A 26190-nucleotide genomic window follows, 5' to 3' on the forward strand; every position below is an offset into this window, starting at 1 on the left:
CATATTTAAGCATTAAAATAAGATATATGGGAAAAATTATAAATTACATGTTGATTAGGTAAAAGTGTATGCTGTAAGACTTTCATATATAATTTCTCTTTTTCATAACTAGGAATTAATTTTTGCAAATATGAAATACAGTGATAATTATTTTCAAATCGATAAAAATTAAGTAGTAAACTTTCATTTGACGAAAAAATAATCATAAGATAAACAAAAGTCATTATTTATTTTTTATCAGAAAAGTTACAAAAGCCTTTGGGCGTCTGGTTTGTTTAAGTTTTCTGCAGACAATCGAAAAACCCTTCCCACGATCACAAATCCCAAAAATACGTCTATGAAACTGATGCCAAGAATTCCTCAACTTCAATGTCACTGCACATCTTCAAAGAAACCATCAAGGCCTGTACTAATAAACCGTCGTCCCCCTCGTCGTCGTCGTCGTCGTCCATAACCCACAACTTTGACCCCATAACCGCTAGGAAACCTCCCAAGTCCTCTCTCTCTCAGCAGCTTCTGCGCCTCCAAGATCCTGACTCTCTGCCTCCAATTCAACCCCAGAATTCCCTTAAGCAAGCTCAAAGCCATAGCGGCTGTGGTAATGAAGAAGAAAAAGAAAAAGAATTAGAGGACGACCCAGAACCCGAAGGATTTGGGAGACCTACGAAATTGGGTCAGTTTCAGTTTGACCATACAGGACCCTATGAGCCAATGGTTTTATCTTCGCAGAGTGAAATTCCAGTCGTGCAGGTGATTATATGCTTACCCTTTTTTCTCTAAGAACCTATTTGTCTATATAATGAGCTAATACTTATTTGTGGGCTAAATTTGTGGGCTTCCTGTGTACAATTTTCTTTTAAAGTATTTTTAGTACGACTAGCGCAACTAGTATTTCTTGTTATTTTATTATTCTTTGGTAGGATTAGAGTCGAAAATTTTGAGAAATTTTATTGATCTTTTTCTAGATTGAGTACAGAGAGGGGAGGGATTTTAAACTTCTAGCCCACAGTTTTCACTTCAGTTGGGTATGGGCAAAGTATCTTACTGATTTTGGTTTAATAAATCATAGGAGCTCATTGTATATAGAGTAGGCATTATAGTTATTTGCAAAAGTATACCAATAGTTATTTGCATCTCTGTAAAATGTTCAATTTCACCATTAGTAGAAAATTGCTTCTCTAACAAGATTAATTTTGATCATTAGTTCTCTTTCTGGTCATTACAATGTTGATCATTAATTTCATGATGAAGCTATAGAATTTTTAGAAGTCTGTTCTGAGGAAGTAACTTTTTTTTTCTTTTCTTTTTTTTTCAGGTTCCTGCATCTATCAACTGTAGGTTGCTTGAACATCAAAGAGAGGGGGTGAAGTTTTTATATAGTTTATACAAGAAAAACCATGGAGGTGTTCTTGGAGATGACATGTAAATACACTATATATGTTTTTAATTTCTCATATAGTTGAATATCTATTTCTGGATTAGTCACTTCAGAGAATGAAGGATGTTTGGAAATAATTCTCACCTCATCTCATTTCTTTTCCAAATATCACCCAAATACAAATATTTCCAAACTAATCATTACAAGGCATTAACTCTCATTAAAATCACCCTGTCCAATCTCCCCACCTACTATCTTTCTCTGTTCCAATTACCGGTGAAGGTGGCAAACCAGATAGAGAAATTTTTCAGAGCTTTCCTGTTGGGGGGGGGGGGGGGGGGGGGGCGGGCATGGGGGAGGAATTCAAATTTCACCTTGTGAGTTGGCAAAGGCTGACCTGGCCGATTGCGAATGGGGGGTTAGGGGTGCGAAATTTGTTTGTGTTCAACAAGGCATTATTAGGGAAGTGGTCGTGGAGATACCAAATGGAAGGGAACTCGCTGTGGAGGGAGGTCATTGATCACAAGTATGCTTGTGCGTGGGGGGAATGGTGTTCTTTAGAGGGTAGGGGTCATATGGAGTAAGCCTGTGAAAATTCATAAGAAATGGATGGAATGCTTTTGAAAAACATCTAAAGTTTGAGGTGGGTGATGGAGCACGAACCCGCTTTTGGTTAGATGCATGGAGTGGGGAGAGTTCTCTTTGTAACATTTCCAGCAGTCTTTAACTTGGCTGGAAACCAACATGCCTCAATTTCAGAAATACTATGTCGTGCCAATGGGACGGTAACTTGGAATATCACTTTTACAAAAAATGCTCAGGATTGGGAACTTGAAGAGCTGGTAGATTTTTACAGCTATTTGTATTCAATAAATCTAGGCGTCAATGGGGGTGACCGGATGTTTTGGACTCACACGGGTAGCAAAAAGTTTACTATTAAATCTTTTTATAAGGCCTTGACAATCCAACAGCCTACTTACTTCCATGGAAGAGTATATGGAAGGTGTTAGTACCTTCTAAGGTTGCTTTCTTTATCTGGACAGCCACACAGGGGAAGATTTTAACAATTGATAACCTTAGAAAGTGAGGTATGGTTGTCATGGAGTGGTGCTATATGTGTAAAAAGAGTGGGGAATCGATAGATCACCTGCTTTTACATTATGAGGTGGCTGGGGAGTTATGGGCTCGAATCCTTAGTAGAGCCCAGCTAAAATGAGTTATGCCTAGGAGTGTGGTGGGTACTTGCATGCTGGAATAGATCTCACAACAACACTCAACTGGCAGCAGTGTGGCGGATGATACCTTTGTGCTTAATGTGGTGTCTATGGTCGGAAAGGAATGAGAGGTGTTTTAATGATAAGGAGCGTGGAGTGGGGGAAATCTGGAACTTTTTTGTATTCTCTTTGTTTCAATGGTTTTCTGCTATTGTTCTAAAGGGCGGGCATGTTCATGAGTTTCTATTTTCTTTATAGCCCACTAGAATGTAACTAGGTGTCTCACTTTGTATACTTCCTGCGTACTTGGGCATTGCCTAGTTTCTTCATATTCAATAAAGATTATTACTTATCAAAAAACTTTCCGAATCTTTCAAATAAAAAATAAAAAACAATTCAACATTTTCAAATTTCAAAACAAAAATTATATTAAAAAATTATATTCTAACAATATTTTAATTTTATTATATTTTTTATTCAACTTTTTCTTTCTTTTCCCAAAATACAAAAAATACTTAACTCAAACTATCTCACTACTAGTCAAAAACCATCTTACTACTATTCACAAAATTATCATCTCATCTCATCTCATTCCCAAAGCATCCTCTAGTTTTCCAGAAATTATCTATTTAATTCTATTGAAGTGTTTCTCCATAATTACATGCCCTTACAATGTGATGCCTGCCAATTCCATTTTGATAATTGCATTTGAACTAATTTGTGGGAGTAGATCATTGCGACCATTACCTATCTACTCTCACGCATTAGTTTGGATGTTGATATGAGTTGTAAATAGTAGTATTTTATGGGTCCCATTGAAATAGGTTTAATTTTTTTAGGTAGAGATAGGTTTAACTTTCTTTTTAGGTTGAAATGTATGAAGTAGTTTGAGATGAGTTTAACTTTTTTATGGAAAATTGAAAAAGTAGTGAGTCCTATCAATAATTGGTTTGAGATGAGTTGAGTTGAGTTGGGTTCAACAACCAAAACATGTTAGTCATTGCAGCAAAGCCCATATAAGATTTTCAGCAGGTAAATGTGAATCTACAATCTCAACTATAAAATTGACCGTTTTCTTAGTGCTAGTCATGCTTGATGCTTATAATGTTGTTGCAAGGGGCCATTGTTTCTTGCAACGGTAAAGTGCCGGACTATCAAAAGAAAATTGAAGGCTTGGAGTCTTGAGAGAGGCCACTTCATGCAGAAAATGCTGAGGATGGGACCGTATCCAAGTGACCCCTACCAGGATCCTCTCAAGTGGGATCAACACTGAGTAGTGAACCTCCTGATGTCACTGAAATATAAAATTATTAGATCTGGTAGGCTCTAGGGAGTTTGCATGCCTGTCTGTATGTATATATGTGCTTATAGATATGTGCATGTACGTGACTGTGCTGCTTCTGATTTCGATTTTAATGTTCCTGGTGGGATAATCAAGTTCCTCCTATATCGTATTTGAACAGGGGACTTGGCAAAACTATCCAAACAATTGCCTTCCTGGCTGCTGTGTATGGTAAAGATGGGGAAGGTATTTCCTCAGTACTGGAGGAAAATGAGGTAGGCAAAAAGGACCCAGTTCTAATAATCTGCCCCACTTCTGTTATCCACAACTGGGAGATTGAATTCTCTAAGTGGGCAACCTTCAGTGTTTCTATTTACCATGGTGCAAACCGCGATATGATCTATGAGAAATTAGAAGCACATGCAGTTGAGATTGTTATTACCAGCTTTGACACGTACAGAATTCAAGGCAGCATCTTGTCTGAAGTCAAATGGGAGATTGTGATTGTTGATGAGGCACATCGTCTTAAGAATGAGAAGTCAAAGCTTTATGGAGCATGCTTAGAAATTAAAACCCCAAAACGTTTTGGTCTGACAGGAACTGTAATGCAGAATAAAATAATGGAATTATTTAATGTCTTGGACTGGGTTGCACCAGGATGCTTGGGAACAAGAGAACATTTCCGGGAGTTTTATGATGAACCCCTAAAGCATGGTCAGAGATCAACTGCTTCCAAAAGATTTGTGCGGGTTGCTGATGAGCGAAAACAGCATCTTGCAGCAGTTCTTGAAAGATATATGTTAAGGCGGACAAAGGAGGAGACTATTGGGCATCTTATGATGGGGAAGGAAGATAATGTCGTGTTCTGTGCCATGAGTGAATTGCAAAAGCGGGTGTATAGAAGAATGTTACAACTACCAGACATCCAATGCCTTATAAATAAGGACCTTCCATGTAGCTGTGGAAGCCCTCTTACCCAAGTTGAATGTTGCAAAAGGACTGCACCAAATGGAATCATTTGGCCTTATCTCCATAGGGACAATCCTGATGGTTGTGATTCATGCCCCTTTTGCCTTGTCCTTCCTTGCCTTGTTAAGTTGCAGCAGGTTAGTGAGCTAAAAAAATTTTTGCAGTTTTATTATTTTTATTACGTTGATAACTGAATAAAAAAATAAGTATTGAGTTATATGAGATGTTGTACATTGCAAGTTTACATTTTCTAAAGCATTTGTTGGCACTTTCCTTGGCTAAGGAAAGCTATGCAGCTTATTAATTAATTTTAATAAATGCAGAGGTTCAGAGCTTCAGTAAAGGTTTTTGTTTGCATATTAGCTGGATAAATGGGATGAAATGAAACTTCAATAAACAAGAAATGAATCTTGGCAAAGAAAAACTGTATATCATGAAACTTTAAAAAAAATAAAAATAAAAATATAAACTATGGAAATTGTGAGTTTCAAAGATACTTATAATTACCATTTGAAAACTTATAAGGCTTGAAATTCACACTCTTGTTGAACGGTCATTTTATCACAATTAGGATTCCGTTTATGTTGTTACAAGGACATCAGAAACTTTTTCTAGCTTGGATTAGGCGATATTAAGTATGAACCAAGTCAAAATAAGTTAAAATTAAATAAAAAAATAAGATTTGGCTTTTTTAAGATTTTCTAGGAGAGTAATTGAAACCTTTAAAAGTAATTAAGTATTTTATCTCGAAACTTGTAGTCCTTTTTCTCTCTTTCTGATGATCAGATCCTGGTATATTTGGTTTACAGAAGAGGCATATATGCACCTCCATTGATCTGTTGATGAAGGCTGTTGTGAAAGGAAGCTCTAAAACTGAAAGCTCCAGAAATGATTTTTATAGTCAATGTTTTATAAGAAATGTTGAGGCAATGGATTTAGAAAGTGAAACACCATTACGCAGTCAATCAAAACCCAGATTACATGTTAGAAAAATAAAAATGATATTTGCCTTTGTCCATGTTACATTTTGGGCGCAGATAAGCAATCACCTGGAGTTGATTAAGCCTAACTCTAAGGATGACCCAGATAAACAAAGGAAAGATTCAGAGTTTGCCTCAGCTGTCTTTGGCCCTGATATTGATCTGGCAGGAGGGAAAACCCACAGTGAGAGCTTCATGGGCCTAAGCGATGCCAAACATTGCGGCAAAATGCGAGCACTGGAAAAGCTAATGCTATCGTGGGTTTCACATGGTGATAAAGTTCTTTTATTCAGTTATTCTGTCAGGTGATGTGCCATAATTGAACTATCTAGGCCATTCAGTGCAAAAAGTTTTTCCTGGTTATTAATACTAGTTGCTCTGTCAAGGTCTGTCAATATAGTTTTCTAGTCTCTAATTCATGCCATAATCCGACTTCTCATTTTTCTTTCTGGTCATTCTAGACCCAGAAAGTGGAATTCTCAAATGAGAATGAGTTGAGATGAAATTAGTTCATCGACTAATGTATTCCACTAATCAACCAGTAGGGGTCTTATGTTTAATCATTCTGCAAGTATGGAAAATTGATTGACTGAGATATACTGAACTTTACATTAATCAATGGGAGTCAAATTCTGCATTCTGGACAAATTTAAAATAGCTCAAAAAGGAAAGCTTTTTTCTGAGAAAGTTAGGAAGAAAGAAAAAGGTTGGGTGCTAGTTCTATGATAATTTGGGGAGAGAGAGAGAGAGAGAGAGAGAGAGAGACCTGAGCTGTAGCCTTTTGATTTTCACCTCTCTCTAAAAGCTGTTAATTTCCTTTATGTTCCAGAGAATGCAAGGGCCTGTACCAAATATGTCTGAAACCCTTAAATTATTATTGAAGCTACAAGTATCTAAAGGCTCTTAGATCATTAGGGGAAGAAAAAGGGATAGACAGTTAATGTAATACCACAGATTGTGCATTCGAAGATGGGAATGATATCCCACATTGTTTTGGAGGAGACCTTCAAGCCCTTTATAATGATTTCAAGGGGCTTCAATTATAACATTGACTAGTCCTTTTAGAGTATGGGCAGAGATGTGAGTTGGGTTTTTCTTGGGTTGTCACAAATAGTATTAGAGACATTTCCATGCAAATGTGTGAGATTTCAGCTGTGCACTTATGATAGAATGGCCCAACAAGTAAGTCAGGGTTTTAAGGGGGGAAGATTGTAATAATCCGGAATGAGTATAGGATGGTGGTTTTAAAGGGGGAAGATTGTAATAATCCGGAATGAGTATAGGATGGTGGTAAGTGGAATCCCACATTGCTTCAGAGGGAGACATTTTTCCTCTTTATATAGATTTTAAGGGGCTCCAATTGTATCATTTAGGCCTTGTTTGGGTAACAAGATATTCTCAAATATTTTCGAAACTTCTCATTATTTTCTTCCCAAACGTCACTCAACCACAAAATACTTTTCAATTTCAAATCTTTAACTTTTTCATCTAATCATGACCTAGTCATTATCCAAACACAAAACCCAATACAACTTTCTCAAACTTCCAAATAAAATGTAAAACAATACAACTCTTTCAAATTTCAAAACAAAAATTATATTCAAACATCTCACTACTATTCACAGAATATTCTTAGTGTCCAAATAAGCCCTTAGTTCTTTTGGAGTATGCCTAAATGTAGCTTGGGTCTTCCTTGGGTTGTTATAATTAAATATAATTAAATGGTGATTCTTATTTTGCGAAGCGCCAAGGCCAAAGCGTTTCGCTTAGAATTTACAAAAGCACACTTTTTTTTTTTAATTGGCACCAGGTGTCCAGCAACAGCGTCCTAACTAATCCAAAGGGTGCACAGGCCAAAGGTAAGAAGTTTCCCACAAGTGCACCTCGGGTAATTCAAGGGAAAATTTTCACAGTCCGATGGCCCCTACAGATTGTTTGCACCCAATGAGATTTGAACCTTAGACCTAGGGGGAGCATAACCTCAAGCCCAAGGCGTTTACCCCTTGAGCCAACCCCTAGGGGTTTACAAAAGCAAACTTTAAGCATGCTTTTGGGGGCTTTTTGTGTGAACTTAAAGCGCAAAAGCACACTTTATAATTTGAAATATATATATATATATTATCATTTCAAGACCCAGAAAATGATGGATACAAATATAATATCATTTAGATGATATTGAAGATCATTTACATACTATAGCTCCACATAATGTCGTATGTGATGTATATAATTTGAACTCGATATAATAGTCCAAGGCTCTCTAAATGGAATGGTACTTTATTTCTTCTTTTAGCATAGAAGATAATACCTACAATTCTTGAGCTTTTTGGGTCATGACCCATTTGATATATTTTGATTGAAGCATGTACTTTAATTTGATTATGACTATCAAATATATTTCTTTTAATGAGTGGCTATCAATATCATATATGTGTATATCAAGTAAAGCACAAGAGAATTTATATAAAATGTTATGTTCAAGTAAGCATACCCGCCACGTGGATGGGGCCACCCTCATGGTGGCCATTCTAGTTTTTTGTTTTTTGGTTTTCTAAGTTTGTTATATTTAAATAAAATATGTTTTATTATAAAAACTTTATTTATTATTATTTTACAATTTATAAGTTGACCCATGGCAATATGTGAAGCTGCCATGTGTTTTCAATTAACGTTGATAGACGAGAAAATTAACAAAGGGCCCTCTTTCTAATTAACTCATAAGTCATACCATACGTAGTTAACTGTAAAAAAAGTCCAGGATCTTAAACCTATGTACCCTAGAGTCCAAGGGTGTTTGACTAAATTTTGTGGATTTTCTTGTTATTTTAGATGTTTTACTTCAATCATCCACTTGCGCTTTGCACTTTGCACCTAGCTTCTAGACGGTGTTTGCACTTAAGTATGCCTAGCACTATTAACAACACTGGCCACTATAGACATGGCTCCCATGATGGGTTGCCATTTTTCTTTTAAGTTCTTTGACTGAGGATAATTATGTTATTTTATTATAAGTGAGGGTAATATTATTCAATTTAACCCCTCCAAACTGGTTTAGAGGCCAACTTATAAGAAAAAGTTGGTTTTGGGGGGCGACTTGTAAGAAATTATAGTTTGGAAGTGTGTTGGAAAATGAGGTGTAGTTTGAGGGAGTTTTGGTGAGTTTTCTTTGTATGGCTTCTTTTGTTAAATGTGTCTCTTCCTCTGCTAAAATTGATTTACTCTTCTCAGGATGCTGGATATTCTGGAAAAATTTCTTATACGCAAAGGCTACTGCTTCTCAAGACTCGATGGTTCTACCCCAACCAACTTGCGCCAGTCTCTAGTTGATGACTTCAATTCAAGCCCAAGCAAACAAGTAAAAAATTGAAATTAAAATTTGAATATTAAGTTTTTGATCGAAATTGCCAGTGAGCTCTAATTCATTTTTCAGGTTTTCCTTATATCAACTAGAGCTGGTGGGCTTGGATTGAATCTTGTCAGTGCAAATCGCGTGGTAATATTTGATCCAAACTGGAATCCTGCGCAAGACTTACAGGCCCAAGACAGGTCCTTTCGATTTGGACAGAAGCGGCATGTTGTTGTTTTCCGCCTTCTTGCAGCCGGTTCCCTTGAGGAACTCGTTTATTCCCGTCAGGTGTACAAACAGCAGCTGTCAAATATAGCTGTTTCTGGAAAAATGGAAAAACGATATTTTGAAGGTGTTCAGGTACATAAGCCTCTGTTTTTGTTGCTGGTTTTGCTTGTGGTTGTTTCTTATAGTATATTTCTTGCATTTGACTTCATTAGGTCCTTTCAGGATTGCAAGGAATTCCAAGGCGAGCTTTTTGGAATCTGTAATTTATTTCGTGATATATCCGATAAGCTCTTTACAAGTGAAATCATTGAATTACATGAAAAGCAAGGAGATCAACATGGGCATAGTCTTAGTATGAAACACGGATTAACTGAACCTGGAAATAATTTTACTTCATTGGAAGAAGAGGGCATAACGCATTCATCTCAGTCAGAAACTAGAGTGTGTAATAATTCTGTGACAGATAAAGCAAGTAAACCAGTGCTTGAAGACATGGGTATGCAAATCTTTTTCTTTGCAATTCGTATTTTCTGCTGCTATTACTGTTCCTGTTTTCTTATTCTGGTCCTGACATTTTGTGAAGAGGAAGATATTCATTTTTTTTATTGGCACTGGGTGTCCAAGAACAGCGCAAGTGCACCTCAGGTAATTCAAGGGGAAAATCCCTCAGTCCAATTGACCCTAGAGAGTGTTTGTACCCAAAGGGATTTGAACCTTAGACCTGGGGGAGCATACCCCCAAACCCAAGGCCTTTACCACTTGAGCTGACCCCTAGGGGTTGAAAATATTCATAAAACATCCTGTTTCTCATTTTCAATGATACTAGATATAGGCTCTCAGTTCCTGGTAGTTTTTGTATCCCAAACTACCAATTTCTTTCAATTTTCACCCTCTGTCCAATTCAAGGCCACTACCTGGGTCACCTTAGGGGCTGCCTGATATGGGTGGCTGCTGATATGGGTGGCTGACAAGGGCCACCCTTCGTGGGTGGCCTGGTCTTCCTTTTTTATTTATTAATTTTATTACAAATTAAGGATAGGTAATTTTAACATGTACATGGTGAAGATTTTTAGTCAATTCATTTGGTGGCTCTGAGGTTCCATCAAAATAACCTATTAGATAGATGGATGCAAATTAGGAAATTGTTAGTTTGTGGTATCAAAATTGTTGGTTTTGGTAGCTTAGTTTGCGAAAAAATGGTGGTTGTTCTGAGGTGCAAAATGAAAATCTCTCCTTTTTTTGTTTTGTTTTGTCTAATTGACTCTATGAAGCATACATATTGCACTCGTTGATGAGAACTGTCGTAGTAGTTGTGCAGGAGGGCCCGTATTTGCATTGTCAATTGGGCTATTGTTTTTCCTAGGCTAAAGGAAGGTCAAAAAGAACCTTGTGTTGCACAAATAGGATTGTTGGCCTCAAGAGTTAATGAAGATCTTGGTCTTTTAGATGGACCGTGCTGTAAGTGGGGGTGGATTTCAGATGACGTTAGTCTTAGATTTGGTGGGATTTGGAACTTGTAGAGAGTTATAGAACAAATGAACACTGAGCTATAGATTTGGTATCAACAAGGATTTTGTGTGGTTGGGGCTGATAAAAATTTTCCCCTTTGAATTTTCTTTTGTTTTGGGCGTAGTACTGAATTATTCCACCTAGTCATTAAATGAACTGTTGGTTTTTCTTCTTGTAGGCATTGTATATGCTCATCGTAATGAAGACGTAGTGAATGTCAGAGCAGGGATTCGAGGAAAGATAAATAATAGCATTCCTCAGGATGATAGACTGAGCCAGCCATGCGTCCTTCTGACAAGGAGAAGCAAACCAGATGTTATTGGGAAAGAGAATGTTTCGTCAATCAATGACCAGAAGAGGAGGCAATTCAGCCTTGTTGCTGAGTTCATGGGTATGGGAGACCTTGAATTTAGCAAGTGGTTGCTTTCTGCAACTCCTTTAGAGAGGGAAAGAGCGCTTCGAGACTACAAAAAGAGAAAGGAGAAGGGTACCTAATGGTTGGAGCACTTCTACTGCAGAAAGATTCTCTCTTTACCGCCTTCATTCACCCCATGTAACAAAATGGGTGTACCTGTTGTGTACATTATTGTATCATAAACATGTATTAGCAGATTTCTCTCTCCTTTGTACAGCATTGCATGCCTGTAAGCATCTATCAGGTTTTTGTGAAGGTAGATGTTGGAGCAATTCATGGGTCATCCTGCTTTGAAACATCTATTGTGAGTGAATCTTGCTACAAGGAATGCACATTGAGTCTAATTATACTTGTGTAACATTTGAAGATCTTCAGTTTGGTGTCCTTGAAAATCACTTCTTGCAAAAGATAGAATCGGTATGGTTTTGCTTTTGCTTTTGGAAAGTGTAGAGTGAGTTGGACATTTGGAAAATAGGAATAGATTCGACAACAAAACATCTACACTACACAAAAGAGTAATGATATACATATAACACTTTTCGTAACTTTTTACATAATTATGCTTTAAAATAAGGATAATTTTATAAAACGACTATATTTTTACAAGTTACTTTAGAAAAATGTTTTTTATTTGAAACATGGTAATGCAAAAAATTGTGTATGAGATAGTAGGGGTAAAGATAGGTTGAATTGAAGAGTATGAGAAAGGGGAGTACTACAAAATATGCATCGAATTGAAAGTATGAGATAGTAGGGGTAAAGATAGGTTGAATTGAAGAGTATGAGAAAGGGGAGTACTACAAAAGATGCATCGAATACCTTACTTATAATATAAATTAACTTAAAATATTTTTAAATCAAAAAATTAAATTAAAACCATTAAAAATTAATAAATAAGATAAATACGATAGATAATTATATATATATATATATATATATATATTCAATTCAACCATTTAACGTGTATATACACACACACATTGGTACATGGATAATAGGATAAGCCATATGTTTCTTGTTATGTACCATTGCTATTATATTATTATTCAAATTGTAGTCTTCGTGATAAGTTCTAGTTGCATAATATGTCGTTATAGTATACGTTACTAATTATATTTAAACTTTATTGTAAGCATATACATAAGCATATAATTATAGTGCTTAACTTATACATATATTATAATATAAAACTAAGCTGTAAGTGATAGTTATAAATAATAATATATTTAAGCCTCATTTCGATGTTAAGATGAGGTGAGGAATATGTAAATAGTAATGAAATAGCTTATGAATGACAGTGAAATAATTTAAATTAAGATGTTTTATAAAATTTTAGAAAAAGAGAAAAAATTGAATGAAAATATTATATATTTAAAATGTTAGAATATAATTATTATTTTGAGATTTGAACAAGTTGAGTTGTTCAAAAAAGCTCGCTGATTATAGAATATAAAATTTTAGAATATAATTATAGTACTGATTACTTTCATATTAACTGGAACAAAAAAGCTTGGAAATGGAGACTCTCCCCGTTCATCTTTCCCATTTATTGTAAGTGTCTAGTTTCGTACATGCTGCAGCAGCAAATCATGCTATATAACTGGTTGAAACTTAGATCGAAACAAAAGATATGCAAGTCCACGTCTATGCTATGATGGACGCAGACCGGCACACCCTCTTTAACCAGTGCTAAGGTAGTAGAGCATGTGCCTTTTGCAAACTAAATCTGGTAATTTAAGATTTTTTAGTCGACCTCTGCATTTACACCAGGCTGATGGGAGGGACATGGCACATGCTTGGGGGCGTTTTGATCCCACCTCCATCAGATTCCAAAATCACCTAATCTGCCAGGGTGCCTGCAGATTTCTGACGATAGTAGCAGCTATCTTCTCTGCATCTTGAATCGGGACACTGGCTTTGAAGGTTGGGTAACGGTAGACTGCAATGGTCAAAACAATTTTGTTCGACATCAATGAACAGGCTACTAAACACCACTTCATAAAACATATTAAGAATCATAGTATACCTGTGATGAAGTCGCAGCCTGTTGACTTGAACTTGTTTGCATATTGTGTGCGCGCTCTATAATAGAGCCTGTAAAAGCCTGTAAAAATTATATGCTTATAAATAATTGGCAGAGGTTGCCATAGGTACTAGCTAATGTTCATTTCACCCAATTGACATGATACATACCTTGCGACTATCAAATCCTGGTTTTGAATCTTGGAGAGGAGCCTGTAAAACAAAGGCTGCTTACAGGCCATGCACTATTGAAGCTATTTAAAGTTTGTACATATGAGTATGCATGCACGTGTACACCATATTAAAATATTAGCACTTGTCACTAATGGGGAGGGCTATGGATTCATTCTTTTAAGATGCACTAATTGAATGATATGGGAAATAACTGTAATCAGCCACCATTTTTCATAGCTTTCACAGATGCCACAACAGAATTTAATTTATGGTGTTTAAAATGGGGAAAATGCAATTTTCCTAGATTACGGAATTTACCAAGAAAAATCCCAAGTCATGCTTCTAAAACTCCAGTTTAGAATACCCTTAAGAACAGCAAGATGGGGAGAATTAAAAAACAAAACAAATATCAAAAAGCATTGCAAGTGGATCCTTCTAACAACATTTATACTTTGGAGCAACTAGCATATGCTAAAATGGACGTCATTTTTAATCCTTTTTTTAAGTGAAAACGATATGGGATTATTAGATGTCTTACTAAATGATCTGTGCTTTTTTGGTTTATTCATACGAAGTAACATCATTCCAAAAAGATTCTCATTGAATCAGATTTTTAAGTTGTTAATAATCAAGCTCAAAATGATTGCCTTGCCATTGGAGAGTTCAATTCTTCTCGAACGACATCTGTATAGGTAGAGTAACAATAAAATGATGCATTTCATTTGCACCAAAAGCATCAAAAGTTTAAAAGACACAACCTTCTTGAGTATGCTCGAAAAATAATCAAGATTAAGAAACTCGTGCCTTCCAAAAATGAGCTCTAGAAGAAATGACAAGGATAATCATCTACCAAAGGAGCACCAATGAAAAATGAAATATATACATGTTTTCAAAAAAAGCATTAGTGGCTTCTAGCTAAGCGCAACATCAGATGCCCAAAGTAATGTAATTATAATGCTACTTGCATGCCGTTTGGAAAGGTAATAGATATGCCAACACCAAAGAGCAGCAAGAGTTCTGTGCAGCTTGGAATCAGGACATAGATATACCTCACTTCTCAATGAAGATGCTGCTTGAACATTCTCCTTCACTTCAGGAAGCACCAAAGCCTTCTCAAGCGGAGTGGACTTCATTATACCATGTACCAAACCTTTACCATGCGACATTTCTTCTGAACAAGCATGATATATAGAAATCAATTTTAGCAGAAATGACAAGTCAATAAAAAAATTAGCCCAAGTGGCAAGCTCATCAATCCTATTCAACACTGTAAAGTGTCATTATGACAGTCAAGATTAATCTAAACTTGATGGATTCACAACTAGTTAGGAGCTCCTCCCATCAAAATTCTAGTACCATCAGAGGAAAAGGGGTAGAGGGAATTACCATCAGTCTGTGGCACATGACACTGGGTAGAAGAAGTGAGGTGTGACTAGTAGTGTATCAAAGATCTAGAAACTAAACTGCTATTTAAGAAAGAAAAGATAAAGACCAACAAGAAAGAAATGATATAAACTAACCTTTGGGTCTAGATTGCACTGTCAAACCTGTGCACTGCAGATTATTGAGGAGAAATATGCTATCAGTACCTTGAACAGTTAAACAAACAATAACACCAAGAACGAGTATCAGATGCTATCTTACATTTAGCCGATCAGTCAAATCTTTCTGAGTATCACGCTTGTCTAGAGTCTCTTCAGTGGCTGACTTTTTATCTTTCGTCTGTTCCAACAGTTTTCTAGACTGATACTCCTACTTGATCAGTGACAAAATCCAATGTGTTTGAAATCATTTTTCAACTTCTCTAGCCAAGATCTTAACAAACTAATCCAAAATATTACCTCTGAGAATCTGTTAATTTTATCAAGAGATATCTGATCTGATGACTGATCAAAATCAGCTTTAATTTTCTCATCTTCATCCCTCTCATTGCCGCATTCAGTTTCAGGTTCTTTTTCAATTTCATCCAACCTGGCAATCATATGAGCATATTTTTCATCATTAACTGCAAGTTTTGCATTGTCTTCATCCCTCTCGTTGACAAATTCAGCTTCAAGTTCTTCTTTCTCAAGTTCATCCAACCTGGACATCATACGAGCATATTCTTCGTCGCTAACTGCAACATTTTCAATATCTTCATGCGTCTCATTGCCATATCCAGCTTCATATTCCGCTTTCTCAAGTTCATCCAACCTGGACACCATACAAGAATATTCTTCATCTTCAACTGCAACTTTCACCTTATCTGCTTCAGAAAAACTAGGAGGATGTTCTTTTGGTGGACCTGAAAAAGTAGATTTGACTTCATAAGTGCACATAGGCTTCACAATAGTGCCCATTCATATAAAACTACAAGCAGGCCTGAACATGAAAATTATTGATTAGTTCAATTATACACTTGCTTATGTAAATAATATTAATGCAATGATAAATCAAACCTCTAGAGCATATACAATATTCCATACATTTATAAATTTTGGCATTAAAGATCTTGGGAGGGCCTGGGAATTTTTTTAATAAGATAGATAGATACTTTTGCAATGACCAAGAATATGAGAGGCATAATGAAATTACACTGAGGGTATACAGAAAATACACTAATTATATATATTATATATATATATATATATATATATAGAGAGAGAGAGAGAGAGAGAGAGAGAGAGAGAGAGAGATAGAAGGGAGAGAGTCCTAGAAAGCAAAGCTTAAAAGGCATAGGTTATCTCCATAGCCATTTACCAAGTAGTGCCCTGTTGAGAATTCTCAAGTTTCGGAGCCCCAATCCACCATTTTCCATGTGTGTGCATACTTTCTCCCATTTGATCAAATGGAATTTTTTCACATCTTCCAAACTACCCCATAGGAAATCGCGGAAGGTCTTCTCCAATCTAAGTGCCACACTTGCAGGCAAGGGGAAAAGAGAGAGGAAATATGTGGGAAGATTAGATAGAGTGCTCTTAATAAGAGTGACTCTGCCGCCTTTGGATAGATAAAGTCGTTTCCATCCCGCAAGTTTACTTTCAATTTTCTCGACCACCCCATCCCACATGGACTTGGATTTGTGAGAGGCCCCCAAAGGGAGACCTAGATATTTCATAGGCAAGGATGAGACCTTGCAGCCCAGAAAAACAGCCAACTCACTTAGATTGTCGACCTCACCAACTTGAACCATTTCAGATTTTGCAAGGTTGACCTTGAGTCCGGAGACGGCTTCGAAACAGAGCAATAGAGCCCTAAGAGAGCGGATCTGATCAGGGTCTGGCTCGCAAAAGATCAGAGTGTCGTTGGCAAAGAGAAGATGAGAAATACAGAGATTACCATGGGTGGAGCCGCCCACTGAGAAACCCGAGATGTGACCACCCTCCACCATTCTATGTAACATTTTGCTTAAAACATCCATTACTAAGATGAAAAGGAGAGGTGATAAAGGGTCTCCTTGCCGTAGGCCCCGGGAGCTATTGAAGAAGCCTTCGGGAGTGCCATTAACCAAAATGGAGAATCTGACAGTTGAGATACAATGTTTCATCCATTGACACCACATTTCCCCAAAACCGTACCTGCCAAGTATGTGTATCAAAAAATCCCAGTTTACATGATCAAAAGCTTTCTCCATATCCAGCTTGCACAGGATACCCGGAATACCAGATTTGACCCAACTTTCTAAGCATTCGTTGGCAATTAGAACGGAGTCGAGAATTTGCCTCCCTTTCACAAAGGCATTTTGAGACTTCGATATGATCTTTCCCATAACGGTGCTCATCCGTTGGGCTAGCACTTTGGAAATAATTTTGTAAACCCCACTCACCAAGCTAATGGGGCGAAAATCCTGCACCTCTACCGAGCTTGCCTTTTTTGGAATAAGGGCGATGAAGGAGGCATTGAGACTTTTCTTAAATTTCAGGAAAGAGTGAAATTCAAAAAAAACCTTCATAATGTCCCAGCTAGCTTGAAAGAAAGCCATAGTGAAACCGTCGGGGCCTGGGACCTTGTCTTTTTCCATCCCTTTTAAAACTTTAAGCACTTCCTCCTCTTCAAACTGCCTTTCTAACCACGCTGCACTTGATGCATCAATAGAGTCAAAAGTTAACCCATCTACCTTAGGCCGCCAGGAATGTTGCTCTTTAAGCAACTGGTCGTAAAAGTGCACGATGTGTTCCTTGATGGTTGCCCTGTTGGAGATAATCCTCCCGTCGGAATGTAAAACCTCAATGGCGTTGGTTTGTCTATGGGAATTGGCGACACTATGAAAGAATTTAGTGCACTTGTCCCCTTCTTTCAACCAAAGGGCTCGTGATTTTTGTCTCCAGGATATCTCCTCCAAGAGCGTGATTTTTTCCAGTTCGGCTATCACCACCGTTTTCCTTTCCTTCTCCTCAGCCGTGAGGGCCACAGATGCTTCTCTGTCCTCCAAGAGCTGCAGTTCCTGAAAAAGAGTGTGTCTTTGGCTATTTAGATTCCCGAAGGTTTCCAAATTCCATGTTCTTAGGTCATTTTTCAAGAATTTAAGTTTTCCGGCTAAAACAAAACTGGGGGTGCCCGAAATCTGATAGGAGGACCACCAAGATCTGATTTTGTCCATAAATCCCTCCACCTTCAGCCACATATTCTCAAATTTGAAGTATCTCCGCCCCTCGTGAATAACTCCACAATCCAACATGAGTGGAAAGTGATCTGAGCAAAGCCTGGGAAGGCGCTTCTGACAAAGGGTGGGGAAATGTGTCTCCCAAGACGGAGAGACCATAAATCTGTCCAGGCGAGACCATGCCCTCCCATTTGACCAAGTATAGTCACCCCCCCCTAGGGGTAGATCAAGCAAGTCCAGTTCGAATATTAAAGCTGAGAAATCAGCCATGGCTGATCCCGAGTTAGAGTCCCCCGACCTTTCACTCGAGAACCGAGTGGTGTTGAAATCGCCTCCAATGCACCAAGGACCCTCCCACCAACTACACAAGCCAGCGATCTCGTCCCAAAGAAGCTTCCTGCTATTATCATTATTCGGGCCATAAACACCTGCAAAGCCCCACGCGAACCCATCCTCCAAAGATTTAAAGAAACATGCAACCACAAACTCCCCAAAGGATTCTTCCACCAAATCAACAACTCTCTTATCCCACATCACAATAATGCCCCCTGAGGCGCCCTTGGAAGGCAAGCTAGTCCATCCCGCATAAGAGCAATTCCATAAACTTCTAACAATATTCCTATCTACGTACTTCAATTTGGTCTCCTGTAAACAAATGATGTCCACCTTCCAATCCCGGATTAGGTTCTTCACCCTAAGGCGTTTGTTCGGGTTGTTTAAACCCCGAACATTCCATGAAAGGATTTTGGGCTTCATGGATCACCTAAGGTTACCCTATCAGTAATTCTTTCCCGGCTAGCGCTACCTTCTCGATCATAATTTACGGAACATGAAAGTCTCTTTAATTCCCTTTCCCTTTTGCTAGCGGATCGGAGGTGGTGAGACTGCTCTGCTGCAATGGCTGTGAACAATGCTGTCAACTGGTCCTCGAAGCCGACGCAAGAAATCCCCGCGCAATGCCGAATGTCCTCTACCTTCTTCAGCACCCAATCCGTTTGTGGGTCAGACCACGGCAATGCTGGGGGCAACGAGCAAAGTGGGCTTGGATCATCCCCTTCATTCCCCACAACATCCCCTTCAATCCCCATATCAGTGAAAGGTACCAGAAGGCTTGACCCTAAATCTGCCTCCCCTTCTTCTCCCACTTCAAGACCAAGTTCAACCTCTTCCTCAAGCGTACAAAGAACCCTAGAGGTAAATTCAGAGGAATCCATCAAGGAAGGAGCAAACCGAACTGCTGGTGAGGAGTGATCTTCATTCCCGGAGGAGAAATGGCCCTCGGAAGAGAACCCAGTAGCTTCCAAAGGACAGATCGGAAGCTTCTGTCATGGAAATTCATACGCAATGGCTGGGAAGCTTTTTTTGCTAATTGCAGATTGGTGGTGGGAAGGGGCAATCAAGTTAGTTTTTGGCATGACACTTGGTGTGGCGAGTTTGCTTTGAAGATCACTTTTCCTTCCCTATACAGTATTGCGTCTGATAAGGAGGCCACAGTTGCTGATAACTCCAACAGCTCTTCTACCTTCACGCATTGGTCAGTAAGATTCACACGAGCGGCACAAGATTGGGAATTGGGAGACATTGCCGATTTCTACAGCGCGTTACAAGCATTGAAGCTACATGCTAATAGAGAAGATCACCTCCTTTGGTCGCCCACGGGAAATGCACGTTTCTCAGTACGTTCCTTTTACAAGGTACTTTCGGCACACCCCTCCACTGAATTCCCTTGGAAGAGCATTTGGAGGACTAAGGCACCTTTAAAAGTGGCCTTCTTCGTATGGCTAGCATCTCACGAGAGTATACTGACTATCGACAAACTGAGAAGATGTGGCCTTTACCTAATGGATTGGTGCTTTATGTGCAAACACAACAGCGAGACAGCGGACCATTTACTTCTTCATTGTGAAGCTGTCACGGCATTATGGGATGACATCTTTACGAGACTAGGCTTGGCATAGGTAATGCCTAGAAAGGTGGTTGATCTTTTGGCTTGTTGGAGAGGAATCCGGGGCAAGGGGCAGATCGCAGACATTTGGAAAATGGTGCCACTTTGCCTAATGTGGTGCACATGGACCGAGAGGAATAGTCGCTGTTTCGAGGATAAGGAGCGATCTCCGGAAGGCTTTAGGGCTTTCTTTTACCACACTTTAGTTTTATGGGCATCCTCTATTGTACTGAATGGCACTTCTTTTTCTGAACTTTACGCTGCTCTTTGCAGCTCTTAGCCTGTAGCAAGGCACTTTGTATACCCCCTGTGTACTTGGGCCTTGCCCTTTTCTTTTCTAATATATTTCTTCTTACTTATCAAAAAAAAAAGGCATAGGTTAACTGTCATCCACCAGCAAGCTGTATTGAGAAATAATGCCTTGAGAACTTCAGTCTCGAGGAGGTGTGGTTTTGGGAGTAGTTTGGTTGGATAGTCTGCTCTTCACAATCTTGGTGAATTGCTCTCCACTGGATTTTTCAACAGCTCAGATGGATTGCGAAAGGGTGATCCACTGTCTGCTCTTCAGTCTCGAGGAGGTGTGGTTTTGGGAGTAGTTTGGTTGGATAGTCTGCTCTTCACAGTCTTGGTGAATTGCTCTCCACTGGATTTTTCAACAGCTCAGATGGATTGCGAAAGGGTGATCCACTGTCTCCCTTGCTGTTTGTCATGACTATGAAAACCCTTAATAGGATGATTTCAGCATTAGTGGAAGAAGGCCATCATTCCAGCTCCCAATAGGGATGCAGAATAAGGAGGGATTACTCATCTCATATTTTATTTGCAGATGACATGCTGATTTTTTGTAAAGCAATCTTGAGCACTTGCCTTGCTTGTTTCTTTATTTTGCAGTAGTCTAAGATGTGAAGATTAACTTGGCTGAACCCGAGTTACAAACAGTTGGTAATGTGGATGACAATTCCAGCCTGGCTAGTATCTTGGAATATTGAGTGTCTTTGTTGTTGATGACGTAGATCAGCCAGCTAAGCTTATTTTAAGGAAAAGATGATAAGAGAGGATATCTTGGAGAAATTAAAACATTGATTGGCTAGAGGGAAGAAGTCAAATATATCTTGGGCGGCAGCATAACTTTGATCAAGGTCTCCCTCAAACCTACTTTGTCATTATTCCACTCCCTGTAGCACTTCCTATCCATATTGAGAAGCTAAAAGGGAGTTCTAACAGAGTGCTAAGGGGAAGGAGATGAAATTCCAGTCGGTGAGTTGGCTTAAGGTGTGGACTTCAATATAGCTTTATTGGAGAAGTGGCTCTGATGCTATAGCCAATGATAGAAGTGGCTTATGAAAAGTGGTGATAGAGATAAAGTATAGCAGTAAATGAGTGACTAGTGCTTAAATAAAATGAATGGGAGTTTCAAGGTTGGTTTATGGAAAAGCATCCGAAGAATCTAGAGAGAGTTTTCCAGGTGCATCACATGTATGGTAGAGAATGAAACCAAGACAAAGTTTTCGGATGATGTATGATGTAATGATCAGCCTCTTAAAAGGGCTTTCCCCAAATCTATTCAACGTTGGTAGGGAGAATAATGCATTGGCAACCAACAAGATATAAATTTCAAATGGCTCTCCTCAATGAGAGAAATGGCTCAGAATTGGGATGTTGATTTCTATACCTCCTTCTATGATAGGTTATATTCTCTTTGGTCAAGTTTGGGTGTGTAAGATAAGGTCCTTGGAGCATATCGAAGAGAGTGGGGTTTCAAGTCAAGTCTTTTCAAAATGCACTAGCCAATGGTACTTTTTCACGGAAAACCATTTGGACCAAAGTTCCCTTGAGGGGCACCTTCTCTGTTAGGACATTTCCAGTTGGGAAGATCCTCTAGAATATTTTAGAAAGAGACATCATGGTGATAGAATGGCATTGTATGAGGAATCGGGATGGCAATTAGGGGGATCATCTCATATTTCATTATAACATAGCTTCATTATGGCAAGCTGTTCTCAATTTGTTTGGGCTTAGATGGATGATGTCTTGAAGGGGGATTTATCTTCTAGCATTTTAGGAAGGGCAATTTGAGAGTAATCATAGTGAGACCTTGGGGAAAATGATTCTGGGCTGGTTCATAACAATCATTTATTTTTGTCTTGTTTGCTACGAATATGCTAAATCGGTGTTTTCATGGATATATGACGTGACCACTGTTGCAACTCGAAGCATACAGCAAACAATCGTTCCCCCCCCCCCCCCCCCCCCTTTTTTTTTGAGATGAGGAACCCCAGAGACCATACAAATCCAACATGTCTATTACCCGGTTAAATACCAAAGCCATGTAATACTCCTACATCACACATCAGGTAAATCACCGGCTTCTCACCAATGGGACATGGTCCTAGAAATTGTTTGCACCCAAGATTGAAACCTTAGACCTTGGGGGAGCATACCCTCAGAGCCTAGGCCTTTACAACTTGAGACAACCCTTAAGGGTTGATAGCAAACAAACATAAATAACAAAAGAAAAAGAAAAAGAAAAAGAAAAAAAAAAAAAAAAAAGGAAGTATATTATTACCAAATTGCAATCAAGCCCTCCAATACTTTTTAAAATTAAACAGTTTCAGTACCAAGCCACTAATAAATAACAACAAGAGGCAAGAACCTGCCTGATTGAGATTCCCTTTCAGTAAAATTTTCCTCCACGTAATCTTCCCTTATCTCTACAAGGCCCTCCTGTTGTAGGCATGAATGACAATACCAACAGGTCAATTCTTAAGTACTTAGGGCCATCAAATACATTATATGATAAGTAACACATAAGGAAATGATAGAAAATATTTTTTCTATAAAGGGGGACAAGGGGAAGCAAGCATAACAGAAATTAATACAAAATAGATTATATTAAAAAAAAGGGGGGTCTCTATGACCTTAGAGAGAAGGCATTATTAGATGTCAGAGACAAGGCATTATTACTATGTAAATATTCAATGGCCAATGTCATAAAAAAAATCAACAAAGCTATGTTTTTTAAGGAAACAGTAAGATAGATAATGTAGTTCCTTAAAAGCAGGTGCCCAAAATTATATACTTGCACGATTGACTAGCAAAAGGGTTGCCACATCAAAAACTTATTTGCTCTTAAGTCATATATCATAATCACAGACAACATGCACGAACATGTAGACTACAAATGCATCAATTACATAAACAAAGATTAACTATTCTCAAAACCATGGGCCGTTTTCAACGTCTTGCTAGAGTGCCCGTATAATTTTTCTGCTACTTTGGTTCCAGTGGGAAATGTTCCCGGTGTGGAGAACATGGATCACCTTTTCGGGTGCAAAGCTTAGTCTTTACCAATGAAATATCTCAGTCTCCCATTGAGTGCATCATTCAAGTCAAAGTATTTGGGATGGGGCGATCAAAGAAAGGGAACGAAGATTGGCTATTTGAGTTTAATCTCTTGGATAAAAAGAGTTCTAATATTTCTAAATGGGTTTGTTTATTTTTTTTTTCTTTTATTTGATATATAAAAGAGCATGCTGCTAAATAGCACAACGCGAGAGAGACAAACCGCTGCTTCAGAAGCCGTGATGCCAAAAAAGGAAGCCTCGGCCTTAAGGTCCTGCATCGTGGCCTTCAGAGACTCAACTTGGGACTGCAAAGCTTTCCCTCTTCTTTTCAGAATCTCCACGGTCTGTTTGGATGTTCTTTCCACATGGTAACCTTCTCCTAAAAGAACCTAAATTACACAAATCATTAAGTAACACAAAATCTGTTTTCTTCTTCAATCAAATAAACTGAATATAAAAATACTCGAACTTTTATTTTTACCAGAAACTCATTTGTGTGTATCAAACGGCCTGGGAAAAATGCCGCTTTCCCGAAAGGAACCTATGAAGAAATTTCAAAAGTTGAGAGGAAGGTAAGTTTCAAGAGAGGTAAAAGTTTGTGTGTGTGTGTGTGTGTGTGTGTGTGTGTGTGTGTGAGAGAGAGAGAGAGAGAGAGAGAGAGAGAGAGAGAGAGAGGAGGGTGTTTTGCCATGATATTGTGGTGGAGGCCTTCGGGGAGCTTTTGGACGAGGTTGATGAGGTTGGTGTTGTCGGAGATGAAGCCTCGGAACCGGTCCAGCTCGGACTCCTTCTCTGAGAGCGTTTCATGCACGCGCCTCACAGCCTTCTGGGCCTCCTCCACCGGAAACAGCGACGCGAGTGGGGTCACCCTCCCCTTTTTCGCTGCCTCTTCCATCTTCGCTGAGCCGCGCAAAGAGAGCTTTTCTTCTGAGCAAAGAGAACTCTTTTGAACCTTAACTTAAAAAATAAAAATAAATAAATAAAAATAAAATAAAATAATAATAATAGGGCTTTGCTACATACAGTCGGGAAATGCAGTCGGCGTGCAGTCGGCTGTATGGAATGAATAAAAAAAAATTATAAAAAAATTATTTTATATTCAGGGGAACCTACATGAATTATAAAAAGTTATAAAAATAATTTTTTTTTTCATGTAAGTCTCGTATTAATTTTTTTTTTACAGTCGACTGCACGCCGACTGCATTTCCCGACTGCACAAATCATTTCTGATAATAATAACGGTGAGTTTGGACGTTAGATAGTACATTTCTCAATTTATTTTATTATTATTTTTTTATTTTTTTATTTTTTATTATTTTTTAATATTTTATTATTATTTTTATCTATTTTTTTAATATTATTCACTATATAACTCGATATCTTCCAGACTTCCAACACCTCTACCCTACCTTAAAGTGGGCAAATGAAACTAATCGTTTTTAATGATCTTTTATGATTTTTCATATTTTCAATAAGCTTCTTTTTCATTATTATTAATTTCTGTTGAGATTAAAATCTTGACCATTCATTTTGGTTTAGGACACTGCTACACCATAGAGGGTGTAGCACGATAACAGTCACGACAAAGCACTTCAAATGATAACTTTTCATAACCAGATCAACTCATTCATACATTTTAAGATATGGAGGGTTAGAGTTATGAACATAAAAGAAAAAAAAAAATCTAATTTTTAATTAAAATTTAATTAATTTTTAATCAGTCAGATCCACTAGTTCATTATGTCCGTTTTCATCAAATCCTAATATAACTTCTATCATTTCTAGTAAAATGATAATGGGTCTACAAGGAGTGAGATTTACTTAAAATCTTAATAAGTTAAACAACTAATGTGTATAAAAATAAATTACGCATAATAAATTATCATGTTAAAATTACGCTGTTAGCAGACTCGTTATTAATGCAGTGGTAACATAACATTATCATCATACTATCATAACATATACACCTACCAGTTTTAGATGCCATAAAATTTGATTTTACTCTGACATTCTTTAAAAAAAAAACCCACTTGAAACTTGTTTGCTGTTCTTCGTCAACTCATGAGTTACCACTTTATTTGTACTCACTCTAGAATGAACTGAGGAGTTTCACTAGAATAAATCCTCATCTTAGCTTTTAGAGTAATGACAAAATTAAGTTTTCATGCTATACTTTAGAAGATTTTTAATGACATGCATTTGTAAGTATGCTTCAAATGACAATTTTGTATAATATGCTCAAAAGACGAAAATTGCACATATCTTGTAAGCAAGTAATCATATTCTCAATGTATCATATAATATGATATTTTATATTCAAATGATATTTATATAATGAATGTGACATTTATCCATAAATTATAAATAAATTATCAAAGTATAAGTTAGAGGCCAATTTACAAATTGTATGAGTTTGGAAAATCGTAGCAGCTGTAAACAAGGTTATACTAAGTTAAGATTTGAGCTTCTAAGAACATTCTCAATAGATTAGCTAAAATTAAAGGATACTTTTGGTGAATATGAGATAAATTTAACTTTTGATTATTCCATTCACACAAATCCTCACATTGAATTATTTATTTATTCTTTATATAATAATAAAATAATATTAATTTAATATATTTATTTATATCATATTTAACCATTATATTAATTATATGTTAATTATTAATTATATGCTAATTAAATTATTGGTTAAAAAATCATACTTTAATGGTCATTTAATATTAATAACCACAAATGTCAAATTAAAATGATCGAAAATTCAATATAAATGCCTAAGCATAAATTCAATATAATGCT

General features: G+C 37.5%; 2 protein-coding genes across 5 annotated transcripts; one reads left to right on the forward strand and one right to left on the reverse strand.

Moving 5' to 3' along the window:
* Positions 1–251: 251 nt before the first annotated feature.
* Positions 252–11713, forward strand: LOC122304011 (switch 2). Its single transcript, XM_043116023.1, has 8 exons — positions 252–750; positions 1316–1422; positions 4056–4980; positions 5881–6128; positions 9052–9178; positions 9254–9529; positions 9620–9893; positions 11085–11713. Exons 1-8 carry the CDS (start codon positions 370–372, stop codon positions 11399–11401), a joined length of 2655 nt encoding a protein of 884 aa, XP_042971957.1. The 5' UTR covers positions 252–369; the 3' UTR covers positions 11402–11713.
* Positions 11714–12831: 1118 nt separating this feature from the next.
* Positions 12832–24332, reverse strand: LOC122304012 (RNA polymerase II subunit 5-mediating protein homolog). 4 transcript variants are annotated; one of them, XM_043116028.1, is made up of 11 exons: positions 24077–24332; positions 23870–23929; positions 23610–23777; positions 22702–22768; positions 15359–15801; positions 15162–15260; positions 15038–15071; positions 14567–14685; positions 13515–13556; positions 13348–13425; positions 12832–13260 (listed from the first exon to the last, which is right to left on the reverse strand). In XM_043116028.1, the coding sequence occupies exons 1-11, from the start codon at positions 24281–24283 to the stop codon at positions 13204–13206; spliced, it is 1374 nt and encodes a 457-aa protein (XP_042971962.1). In that variant the 5' UTR covers positions 24284–24332; the 3' UTR covers positions 12832–13203. The 4 variants fall into 4 exon arrangements, with proteins under 4 accessions (XP_042971962.1, XP_042971961.1, XP_042971959.1 ...); XM_043116027.1 differs by having other exon boundaries at positions 14567–14688; positions 24077–24331; XM_043116025.1 differs by having other exon boundaries at positions 15162–15269; positions 24077–24331.
* Between the last annotated feature and the right edge of the window lie 1858 nt (positions 24333–26190).

Source organism: Carya illinoinensis, chromosome 3 (assembly GCF_018687715.1).
Source record: "Carya illinoinensis cultivar Pawnee chromosome 3, C.illinoinensisPawnee_v1, whole genome shotgun sequence".
In the NCBI taxonomy this organism is placed as follows: Eukaryota; Viridiplantae; Streptophyta; class Magnoliopsida; order Fagales; family Juglandaceae; genus Carya; species Carya illinoinensis.